This window comes from Pichia membranifaciens, assembly GCF_001661235.1.
Source record: "Pichia membranifaciens NRRL Y-2026 unplaced genomic scaffold PICMEscaffold_3, whole genome shotgun sequence".
Lineage (NCBI taxonomy): Eukaryota > Fungi > Ascomycota > Pichiomycetes > Pichiales > Pichiaceae > Pichia > Pichia membranifaciens.
The window spans coordinates 1,198,626-1,210,461 of NW_017566984.1; the positions used below are offsets into that span (position 1 = coordinate 1,198,626).

An 11,836-nucleotide genomic window follows, 5' to 3' on the forward strand; every position below is an offset into this window, starting at 1 on the left:
CGAATATGTCAGAAACTGACTTAGGCAGTTTTGGGCGTAAAAGTCCAACCCGGAGGAAAGGTGTAAGTGTTCTTTGTTTACCTCGGAAGAATGAACTCTTTGAAATTTGAAGTAATAAGTACTAACATGTTTTATCCTACGACTCTATCTTACCAATTACAAATTAGCAGCATGTACCATCTATTGCAACAGCCACCAGCCATTTGTTAACTGCTACAAAAGCTCTTCTACAGTCATTAACCAGCTGGTCTCAAAACACAACTAGTGTGTCGGATGTTTCATCTAGATTTGTGAAGTTTGGCGATGCTTATAAAAGCTTGAAAAGATCATATTCTACGAGTGGTGTTGATGTTACACAGCTGCCAGATATTCCTGGAAAAGTTCGACTGATATTAGAAGCTTCCCTTGTAATGGAGCCTTCGCAAGAATCTCTGGACAAGTTTTTACCACAGATTGGAGACTCAGTTGCTGAGCTGATGAAAATGTTAAAAGAGAAACAAAATGAATTAAATACAGTGGATAAAAACCGGAAAAATGGATCTATATCTGCATCATCTTCTATTTTATCTTTTAAACAATCAAATTCACAGACTACGCCGACAACATCATCCTCCGGACACTCACCCTTAGATTTCAATCGCACACCATCAAAAGACCCTATAACTAGACTTCAGAATAACAACGACTTGATGAGAAGAGCCTCAAAAAGGTTTTCGGCTTATCAAACTTCAAGCATAATCTCAATGCAGTCTCCAATGTCAGACAATATTTTTAACGCTATCGATCTCCCAAAAACACCACTGCAGATGGATATCGCTCCTAATATTACAGCTGAAGACCTGGAAAAAGCTAAGAATAGTACAAAATTGGATGATGTTGATGAAAATGAAACCAAGAGGCAACCGGATTTGTCTAAAGTTTCAGGTAAAGCTTCAACCAACAATCTAACAGCTCTGAAGGAAGAAACATTAAGTGATACTGCCAAATCTTTAACAGGAGGACAAAATCATGCAGAGAGAAATTCTCAGAGCAGCATTTTCCTCAAGTTGGGGGATCAAGTCAAAAAAGTTAGTATAGATCTTCCAACGACATTTCCCAACCTGAAAGTCCTTTTCTCTCAAAGATTTAACTACTCTTCTCCTGCAACATCTTCCTACCCCAAAATATACATACAAGACGGTCCCAATTTAGTTGCGTATGAACTTGAGAATATTTCGGAAATCAAATATGGTTCGATAATATCATTGCAGCAGCCAGATTTTAAGAGTCTGATTATTAGTCATGTAGACTCACAAATAGGAACAGTAAAAAATGATATGATGAACATGGAGGACCGAATTTTGAAAAAACTTGAAAAATTACAAGCTTTGCAAAGTTCAGCACCAGCAACACCTTCATTAAGACAGTCAACAGATATTGATTCCGGGAAAAATATGAAAAAGTTGGGAGAGAAAGAAAATCACCAGAAATTGTTTGATGATTTGCAAGATGAATTAACCAAGGTAAAACAACATCAAATCAAATCGGTGAGACGAATAAATGGCATGATCAACTCCACAGTTGAAACTATTGACAGAATACAAGCAGATGGCCTAGCATCACAGATTTCAGAAAACACGTACGTTAAAGATTGCAAAGCTAAAGTCAGCGAAGGCTGTGAATCGTTAGTAGAAAAACTTGATGATTTGCAAGACGTTATTGAGTTCATTAAGCGTGACATAACCAAACACAATATCAAGCCATCCGATAAACAGCTCGAACATCTATCCAAAGAAATGAAAAACACAAAAGCGGAGCTGAGCTCATTAACTGACTATACACAAATTGAACGTAAAAACCTTCTTTCGATGTGGAGCAAACAAATGGCAACCATATCGGCTGACCAACGTTTTTTCAAAGCACAAGAAGAAATCATGGGATTATTAGCACAAGATTACCAGTCAGCGCAAGAAACCTTTGATTTGATAGTTTCGTGTGCAACGCAACTAGAAAAAGGTTCACTCACCTATAAATCTAAACTTCCAGTTCCAGATCCTTCGGTTTCTCCATGGGATGCTTCTAAATTAGTGATGGCAGAAGTTGACGCGATCAATCCAAACCACGAGGAAAGAGTTGAAGCTATTATGAAGGCGGAACGTGTAAGAGAAATGGAGAAAGAATTGAGGTTGAAAGACGAGTTCCAAGAAGAGTTGGGTGATTTTGTCAGCAACGAAAAATTGAAGAGAAATGGAGGAGGAATTTCTGAAATTGAGAAACAACGCCAAGAAAAAGATCAAGAACACATGAAAAGTACGTTTGGAATTGTTTAGGTAACTATCATGCTAACTATTCTTTTTTATACCTTTATTGTATTATACGTTTATATCGAAGTATCCTCAAAGTATACAACCAAAATCTATCGAAGGTCACTCCTATGTCGATTAATGGCAACTTCGTTGTAAGAAATGAAAAGACGTTCGTTAAAAATTGGCTAAAAACTGTTATTTTGAAGTCACTTTTGAATCTCAGCAGCCTATATGAGTTGCAAAACTTGAACAATATACTTTTAAGCAATGAAATTACATTTTTCCTACAGCCTGCCCTCTCACTTTTATCAATTGATGGATCAAACAAACTTACAGTCTTCGTGCGGAGCTGGATAAATCTCATCAAGCTCTTGTAAAGTTTCTGAAATGTGAATGCTTGAATTGGAGCATTATTATAGTCTTCCAATAACTTATGGCACACTAATCTTTTTATATCAATATTTAAGCCAGCAAAAGAGACCTCCGACGTTGAAAATTCAGTTTTGAGACGATTGATGTTCAAATTATATGTTTTCATACACCTTGAGGTCAGCTTTTTCAGTAAGTCAATATGATGTTTTTTTGTGCTCAAAACAAGGAAATCATCCATAAGTCGAACGATAGTTGTCTCTTCATGATTTCCAAGTTCAGCATAAAAGTCAGCCACCAAAGCATCATACACAATGTTGAACAGTAATGCAGACATTGGAAAACCTTGATAGAAACCAATCTTTCTATAATATGACCTAGAATCTGTATGGAAACAGGTGTTTTTGTACTGCCTAGCTGCAAGACTTAGAATTTCGCTTTTCGTAAATTTAAAAGTTTCATGACTATCTATTAACCTTTTATTGCTGGTAAAATGTGGGTCATACTTACGCTGACTGTTTCTCAAGATGGATAGGTCACTTAAGCAGTCAACAACAATATTCCTTCTTCGTCTTAAAAGCCCAGACTTGTCAATTTCGTTGAACGATTGTAAATAGATGATATCACTATTGGTGAATGTATCTAGCCTCTCAGAGAGAACCCTAAGAACTATTTCATGTGGAACTGAATCGTATGCATTTTGCGCATCAAATTTATAACAATAGATGATAGGGATTTTCCCGTCATTACTGGCGAGGAGCTGGCTCTTGTACGTATAAATTCGATTAATAATTTCAGTAACGGAACTGCAACTATTATGAGTTCTGACTTTCTGAAGTATTTGCATTACCGGCCGGAGAATTCTTTTCTGGTACGTCAAATATTCAATTTTTTTATCCCAAGATCCTTTAAAAGGTTTTACGATCAATCTAAAACCTGATTTTTTGGGCTGTAAAGAGAGATTGCCTATAAAATCTTTATTTTCGGAATAATTACTGAAACTGTTTTGGGTATCTTTTAAATTGATCAAGTGGTTAGTAACATATTTTGATAAATACTTTTTAGTCATTCTGTTCCAGATATGGTGTCTAAAGAATAGTGGTCTATTTTTCTGGGATGCTTGAGTAACGTAAAAAAAAGCGGCAGTGACTTTGCAAATAAAAACTTGAAACAACCAAGATATAAATGAACAAAACAATTTTTTAGCTGTGATGAATTCAGGTTTAGTCAGTGTGAAGTTTGCTCTCGGTTTAATCCAGGATATCTGATTCAACTGGACATTACAAATGACTTCCTCCATTGAGACCTTAGAGATGATAGTATTATTTATTAGTCGAGGTATTGACCTTATCACGAGACTTCGGTTTTTTTCTGTACCAAAAAAATCCAAAGGTATGACTTTGTAGATGATAGTCATGATAAATTTGATAACCCTACTTTTATCAGTCGAAAGTGAAAGATTGTCTTTATCATCGGATTTGTTATTGTCACAAATTTGATCCACTATGTACGGATACTCTTTCATATGGGAGTTGTGATTTATTATAAGCATTTTTATCAACTTGAAGGCTTTTCGTAAACGACGAGGGGGCTCATTCTTCTTTCTACAATCAAGCTTAGCATCCTTAAAAATTAAAGTAAGAAGCTTCCAAGGTTCAAATGCTACGGGATTCGTTTTATGCAATACAGACGTATGCACGTATAGCATTGATCTGAAACTGATTGAGTGAGGCCGTTTGAATCTTTCGTAGCTTTTTTGTTGAAACTCACCCCATAATAACTGATTAGAAGGGGCCCATATCCCGTTGAAGTGTAAAATCAAGTATAAGAATTCTTCGACTCCAATGATACTTCTTACTATTTCCATTGGCTTCGACTTCAACAATTCAATAGTAGAATTATAACCTTTGAAGACGTAAGGTTTACTCGAATTGAAAGTGGAACCATCTGTAAATCCCAACTTGAGAACATTGTCTATCTTCTTGTCAATGATAAATTCAACCAAAAGGTCAATGCAATCGCTGTGGTAGCAAAAGGTTGCCTTCGATATCAATAATGCAGGAATCGTTTTGTTTTTTTTAGTCGATTGCAGCTCAAGATTGGTGATAAGAAACAGTAGCTCTTCGAAAAAAGCACCCGACCCATATTCCAATAAAGTAGATTTATCAAATGCCGGTACTTTTGTAATTATATGTTCCTCAAGGGTGGGCATCACTGTCAGCGTAATGTAATGGTAAAGAAGTCTTTTAACCAACAACGCTTCACTGAAACATGTTTTGGCGGTGCTAATTTGCTTTGCCTATTTTTTTCTCCGCAAACATGATTGCTTGCAATACACATTGCTACTGCATTATGGATATTGGGGGACTTTAGGTAACCTCCTCGGTATGACGCTTCAGATAGATTACAAGAATGAGGTTTTATATGGGTTATTGCAAAGAATGGCCCCTTCTGTGGGGGGTATAAGCCCAATATTACAAGAATACTGGGTCTGCAGCATAGATCCAAAAAATTCACCCAAACTTCTTGGCTTGATAAAATCCCAATTTCAACACACTGTTGATGGTTTACAGCATTTAAAAAGAATACACAAGGAAAATGATGGCAAAGGGAATCTAGTTTTGAAAGTTTTACTATGTCCTGTCCAATCTAAAGAATTTTCAATCACGAAGGAAGCTTTACTGAGTATGTTGATCGGTGCCACCCACCAAGACAATATAAGGTTGGAAGTTAAGAGTATACCGATGAACAAACCTTTAGACAAAGAGACAAATATCAAATGGTCAAAAGAGTATTGGCCACTTCTTTGGAAAGGTAATCCTGTGGTGCAAGATCTCAATGAAATATACAAAGGCCTTGATATAAATAAAATAAGCAAGTATATGAAGAGGATCGCAGAACTTTCTAAACAACAGGTATGTAATAATTACAATCAAAATATTTTTCATAAAACTGATTTACTAACAGCTATCAAGCTCTTTTTCTAACCTGGTAAGCTCGTTTCTCCAGAAAACAAAATGCCCAGTTGTCAGCATTTTCGTAGATCCATCAAAAGATGTTATAAAGTCAATTAGGATTGACGAAAGATGTGCGTCAGATCCGATAAAACATACGGTGATGGACGGAATAGCAGAGATAGCCGACCTTGAACTAGCTAGACGTCAAGAACGGAAAGTAGAGGACCCTAAAGCAAACAACTATCTCTGCTTCAAGTACCATGTCTACACATCCCATGAACCATGCACCATGTGTTCGATGGGACTTGTCCACTCACGTATATCCCAGTTGGTTTACTTGAAACCTTCACTCAAAACTGGTGGTATTGGTAAAAACAGTGGAAAAAGAGAAATGATCCACTTATCATGCGTTTTGAACTGGAAATTCGAAGCATTCCAATATTTGGACGAGCAGCTAGCAAATGAAGTTGAGGACATTGACCCATCTATATATGTGTAGGGAACGTAAAAATCTTAAGGTTTATTCAACATGGTGGTATTATATTGGTTGATTTCTTGAGTTACAGCATCTAAAGGATCACTTTCATTGAATAAAAGTCCATCACTTTCTGAAAATTCCTTCACCAATTGCTCAAGTTTATCTATTTCAGTATCCTTCTCTACCTCCAAAGACAAGCATTTGTCCTCCAATCTACTGTATATCTTTTCTAGTCTACATACAAAATTTTCAACTTCACTATCATTTTCATAATCGTTGTCTAAAACCGTCTGTTGAACATCAAAAACGTTTTTGAATAATAATAAAGACACATTTTTTCTAATTCTCTCCATTGCAATCTCATTGTGTCTTCGTTGTATCAAAGCCGTCAAAATTTCCGTCTCTGTTTCAGAAAGCCGTTGTTCAGTTTCTGTCGCAATGATGTTTTGCAACCCCTTCTCTCCAAGCACCTCTGCCAGATCTCTATCAAGGTACGACTCCAATATCTCTTTACTGTCCATGTTTTTTGATCAGAATTGATTTTAAATCAATGAAAGCGTACCTATTGTAGTTGGGTGTAAAACAGATTAAGGTTTACGTTGTTGATATTTACCGCGCAGGCATCTACTGATCACCGCTTTTTTTGTCTTAACTTCTTGTACATTCACTATAACGCATTCTTCCTTGCTTCAGTAGGGTACTTCAGAGGTTTCTGGCTACATAACTCAGAGCGACTAATTATTAAACGATGCCTGTTGCTACGAAAAGGAAAAGATCTAGGAAGACGACATTCAAAACAAATCCTTACCCAGTTCAAGAGACCAAAACCATACAGCAAAGTACTTCTAACCCATTTACATTCGGTCCTGATTTGAAAACATCGAGTTTTAGTAATAGACAAAACATTACAAATGGTGGAAACCCTGTTTTTCAATTTCATATTCCAAATGTTGACCCCCATAAAGCAACGCTTCTCAATGACGAAGTCGACATGTATTTTCCTAGGAAACACTTTCTTTCTAAGTATCAGATGCTGAATGACCTCTTGGAAAACATTATCATAAAGCCTATACCTACTGATAAAATTATACCTCCACGGCTATTCCCTATTGCATTTGTGGATGGAATGCCATATGAGAAAAAAAGGGCTGAATTATTGAAAGATGTCTCGGAAATAGCCAAACATAAATCCCAAGACGACCTAGTAGATCTCAAGAACGATGAAAAGAGTCAAGATGCAAATCTCACTTTGGACCAAACAAAAAATGAAATTAAAACGGAAATAGAGGATAACAAAGAAGCTGCGCCAAAACTGAATTCTGGAGTGGTAACTGATTTCAACACTACACAAGAGCGTAAGAAGGAAGAGAATAAAACCGAAGTTTCTAAAGATGGGAAGAACAACTCAAAGAATGACTCAGGAAAGTATGATGTAAACCTAAAGAATGAGGACGGAACAAGAGCATTTGTCAAAGATATAGAAGACGATTTAAGTGACTATGACCCTGATTTTGACGGCTACCAAATCCCTTATCCGAAAGATTCTACTGAAACCAAAAAAGTTATCAATGACTATCTAAAGTCTCGTATGAAAATCAAAGTTCGAACTGATTTTCTTTTTGGAGATTTAGAAACAATGAAAATGCAAGAGTATTCGTTGGCCGAGATCGAAAAAGAGACACAGCAAAAAGGACAGGAACCTTTTGAGTTTGGTGAGAGGTTCAACTATAACATGAAAGCGATAGATGATTTACATCAAACATTTCTGAGCTATACTGCCAACTCTATTGAAGAATGTGAGAACAAAGTAAGTGAAATAGAATCAGACTTGAAATCTAAATTCAAAAAGAGATTTGTAGATTCAAATGAGAAAAATCAGTTCAAAACACAAGCCTTTGATTCATTCAAAACAGGATTAACTGTTGAAGATTACAATAGCCAATTCAAGAAGGTAAGTTTGCAGGCGAACGATATACCCCAAAATTTATCATCGGCATTATCGCTGCAGACAAACGCATCATCTATCGTTAGAGGAGAGAATTCTGACGTTAAGATCGACCGCAACCCAGGGGCAAGTCCGACTTCTCAAATTCTAATTGAACCACCAGCTTCTATCTCATTTAGCCCACGCGATTTAGTAGCAACAAATGAAGAGGCGACGTTGGTATCGACGTCACAAAATCAAGAACAAAATATCTCGCCGTCATTGCCGCTAGCGCATGGCGATACTGCTGTTGCTGATCAGATATCTGGTCAAGGCTCTATGGATTTGGTACCGCAAGATCCTTCCGAGATCAATGACCATGTCTCGGATGTTGAAAAAGGCTCTCAAGATTTGGTTACTGATCTTACTAAAAAGACCTCTAACAACGATATGAATAACTTCCTAAAGTCTCAGAATAACTTTGACTTTGAGAACGAAATGCTTTATGATTCCGCTGACTTTAATAATGATGATAATGATGATGATTTTGGATCATTGAGCAACGAAGTTTTTCTTAATATGTAGTGTATTTTTTCCTTTTTAAGTTGTGTATTAATGGTGTCTGTAGGAACTAAACAGAGTGTATACATAATATTGAGGAAATATCAATTTCCAATAAATACAGAATAATTAGGTTACTAAATACAATGCTTACGCTCCAAATACCTCATACCACCTGGACACGACTTTGACACTAGAATACCCAACTGAAACAAAGGTGAGTACCACATTGAAAAGTACCAAAATCAGCGCATTAAGCATGAATCTAGGAGCAAAAATTTTCCAGACCATCAAATGCCTTCTAAAATTATTAGTCATGATCAACGTAACTAGTGTCAAACTTGTTTGATAAATCAATACTGTCAAAGCATTTTCAACAATTTTAGAGCTTAATGCGACTGGTTTGTTGGTGGGCGGAATTTTCCATAATGTCAATAGTGGAATAGCAATAGCTACCAATATAAAAGAACCCAACGTGTTCAACAAGATAGCCAGATGCGTTACTGGAAAAACAATTGTTTCTGTGAACATAAACCCAGTCTCCCATTGGATGGATTGTAAGGTCGCTTGATGTCCTGTGGAAAAGAAATGAAGATACCCTAGCATACAAATCACAACAACAGATATCAAATTTGTGCGAATGTTCAAAATATCCACTAACTCAAACAATGTAAGTAACTGGTTAACCAAAAAAAATAATGATATTCCGCCGAGAGGTTTGGAAACAACCAGGATAGAACATAGAATGTTGATAAAAAACAAAAAGTAGGATGACCCGTAGACGTTACTATATCCCACAATCCTAGCAGTCTTTCTCATCTCATACTGTTGACTTCTTGCAGCTGTATTTCTCTTATTTTTGCTTTTGACCATTCCGGTTTCAACTTCTTCTTGTTCCAACTCAACTTGTATACACAAAGGACCAACGTTCCAGCCAAAATTAGCACCAATCATTGAAACTCCTAGAACGATTCGTCCAAGGATAATACGCCAATTTTTCAAGGCAATAAATTGCAAGTCATAATTTTTGTTCAAAAATTCATCATTCTCAACAAACTCTAAAGTCCACAAAATCGCAATTAAAAGCATAGTGCCTCTCAGTCCTTTGGATATCCACATCGGTGCAGCCCCTTCGTAAGAATATGAGATCTTGTAAAAGGTTTTGATTATTTGAGGAAGAACAAGAGTCGACGCATACAATAGTGCTACTGACCACCACGTAATTTTGAAAGTTGACACACATTTATCACCTTGTTCTTCTCTACACGTAGTTATCAATGAGGTCAACCGCGTAAGAATCATGAAAATTAAAGAGTGGTATGCCCCTATGAATCTCTTGTGTTTTTCCTCGTTTTGAAAAGACTTGAAAAAAGCTAGAAAGCCGAAAGTGCTTAACCAGAAAGAAACAATTTTATCCTCCCATATTATGAACGAGTTAGATGCATATATGATAGAATGCAAAAAGATAATCAACATGCCTAAATAAGTCCATCCATTTTGAACCAAATTTTCTCTCACCTGTAAAATCAAAAAGAAAATAGAGTATCTGTCCATTATTGGAGCTAGAATACCATTAGCAATTCCTAGACCAACTCCCAATACTAATGACCAGCTCAATGGTAATCCCTCTGGTTTGAACACAGTAGAAAAGGAAGAGCACAAAACACAGTATACCAAAATAAGAATAATGGAAGCAACAAAGCATTGATAGTTTAGCTGAGATACCACAACAGAGGGAACTAGTTTGGAATAGACAATGAGAACAATCAACGAAACAAAAATCAAAAATATGCCGAGCCAAATATTGAGATCGTCAAAGTTTGCCCAAAGTTCCTTGCACCTTTGTAACGACAAGCTTTGGTATTTGTAGCTATCATCAACCAGTGATGGTTGCAATACGCTATTTAATGTCCAGTTTTGATACAGAGTTCTGTAAAGTTCATTAATATTTTCATCACCCTTCAATTCATTTGAGCTAAGTCTATAGTTATTGATCTGCGAAGACGTGAGCATCGAAGCAACAGAATACAGTTTTTCGTCAGCCATGAAGGCCTCTGCAATTGGAGAGCCCAAACTGTTAAAAGGAATCGGTATGCCCAAAAGCATCGCAAGAGTTGGTGCTATATCAATTTGGTTCACCCTTCTGTAATTTTTCCCCATTTTTGAGATATCGTATACGTTTTCATTCATGTGGTTGAAAGGTTTGAAATGTTTCTTTTTAGAGTACATGAATAAAGCTGCTTCTACTTCATCATCAGACTCACCTCCATGATTACCAGTCTTATCCATACCATGATCACCAAAAACCACTAGGAGGGTGTCATCCGAAATTTGGCGCATGACTTTCTCGATTATATCATTCAGCTGTAACAATTTATCTTTCATGGCATAATGTTCCGGCCCAAATCTATGGCCACAATGGTCCACACCTAAAAAGTGGCCAATAAGAACATCCCACTCGCTCTGATTTTCCTTCTTCAATAGTGGGAAAACATGGTCTATGACTCCATTATCAACTGAGTGCAAATCCCAAACATTCAAAGAATCATACGGAAATGTTAAGTTAGGATTTAGAAAAGGAGAGAACATTGCCGTCCAGGTATCATCACCTGCAAAGGCAACTGTTTTGTTGTTATGGAAAAACTGACTCAGAAGGTTGTCCTCAGTGACGGTATCCCCGTCAAAATTTGAACCAGCGTCTATAAAAGTTGGTAACGAGCCTGTGGTTAATCCTTTCAATCGTTGTAATGTTGTTGTAGGTGGGTCAGCAATGAATTTTAGAAGCAATGAATTCTCGGGATATTTCCTGAAGGTGTCGTAAAAGATATTGAAATGGTTATGATAATTAGAGTCTGGAGAATCTTCCGACACACCCGGAATTGGAATTGTAAAGTCAAAACGAAGGGCATCAACAACCAGTATAACTGCCTTCTTAAATCCAGAAGGGTGAAAGCAAGAGCCGTCTCGAATGTTTAGTCCGCTTGATGAAAGTATCTCACTCTGTTGCGTTTCGCATGTTGAAAGATCGGGTAGAACGTTCCTGGATAATAAAAATCCTCTTGTAAAGAACGCCAAGGCAATGGTTTGAAGTATTCCAAAAAGGAACATTACTTTCACGTAGGAGGAATTTGTCTGGCCCAATTTTTTGGCACGATAATTGTACCTGTCTTTGATTTCATCTGACCGTTGAGAGCTTGGAATGGATATTGGTGTATTTCGGAGACTCGGAGATACCATTTTATTTTGTTGCGTGTTTCAAACT

General features: G+C 36.8%; 5 protein-coding genes across 5 annotated transcripts; 3 read left to right on the plus strand and 2 right to left on the minus strand.

Annotated features, from left to right (window-relative positions):
- Positions 1–5: 5 nt before the first annotated feature.
- Positions 6–2,309, plus strand: PICMEDRAFT_58997 (hypothetical protein; the record flags this gene model as incomplete). Its single annotated transcript, XM_019163336.1, has 2 exons — positions 6–62; positions 171–2,309. The coding sequence occupies 2 exons, from the start codon at positions 6–8 to the stop codon at positions 2,307–2,309; spliced, it is 2,196 nt and encodes a 731-aa protein (XP_019017882.1).
- A 2,729-nt stretch (positions 2,310–5,038) lies between these two features.
- PICMEDRAFT_16596 (hypothetical protein) lies at positions 5,039–6,349 on the plus strand (the record flags this gene model as incomplete). The annotated part of the gene is made up of 2 exons (XM_019161272.1): positions 5,039–5,569; positions 5,664–6,349. The coding sequence occupies 2 exons, from the start codon at positions 5,042–5,044 to the stop codon at positions 6,108–6,110; spliced, it is 975 nt and encodes a 324-aa protein (XP_019017883.1). The 3' UTR covers positions 6,111–6,349.
- Positions 5,670–6,618, minus strand: PICMEDRAFT_16599 (hypothetical protein). The gene has a single exon (XM_019161273.1). It carries the CDS (start codon positions 6,608–6,610, stop codon positions 6,125–6,127), a length of 486 nt encoding a protein of 161 aa, XP_019017884.1. The 5' UTR covers positions 6,611–6,618; the 3' UTR covers positions 5,670–6,124.
- A 219-nt stretch (positions 6,619–6,837) lies between these two features.
- PICMEDRAFT_72809 (hypothetical protein) lies at positions 6,838–8,598 on the plus strand (the record flags this gene model as incomplete). The annotated part of the gene is made up of 1 exon (XM_019164299.1): positions 6,838–8,598. One exon carries the CDS (start codon positions 6,838–6,840, stop codon positions 8,596–8,598), a length of 1,761 nt encoding a protein of 586 aa, XP_019017885.1.
- Positions 8,599–8,724: 126 nt separating this feature from the next.
- On the minus strand, positions 8,725–11,811 carry PICMEDRAFT_59001 (hypothetical protein; the record flags this gene model as incomplete). Its single annotated transcript, XM_019163337.1, has 2 exons — positions 8,725–11,537; positions 11,574–11,811. The coding sequence occupies 2 exons, from the start codon at positions 11,809–11,811 to the stop codon at positions 8,725–8,727; spliced, it is 3,051 nt and encodes a 1,016-aa protein (XP_019017886.1).
- Between the last annotated feature and the right edge of the window lie 25 nt (positions 11,812–11,836).

Excerpts from the sequence above, each read along its gene's own strand:
- PICMEDRAFT_16599 (XM_019161273.1), bottom strand. The coding sequence starts at position 6,610 with ATGGACAGTAAAGAGATATTGGAGTCGTACCTTGATAGAGATCTGGCA.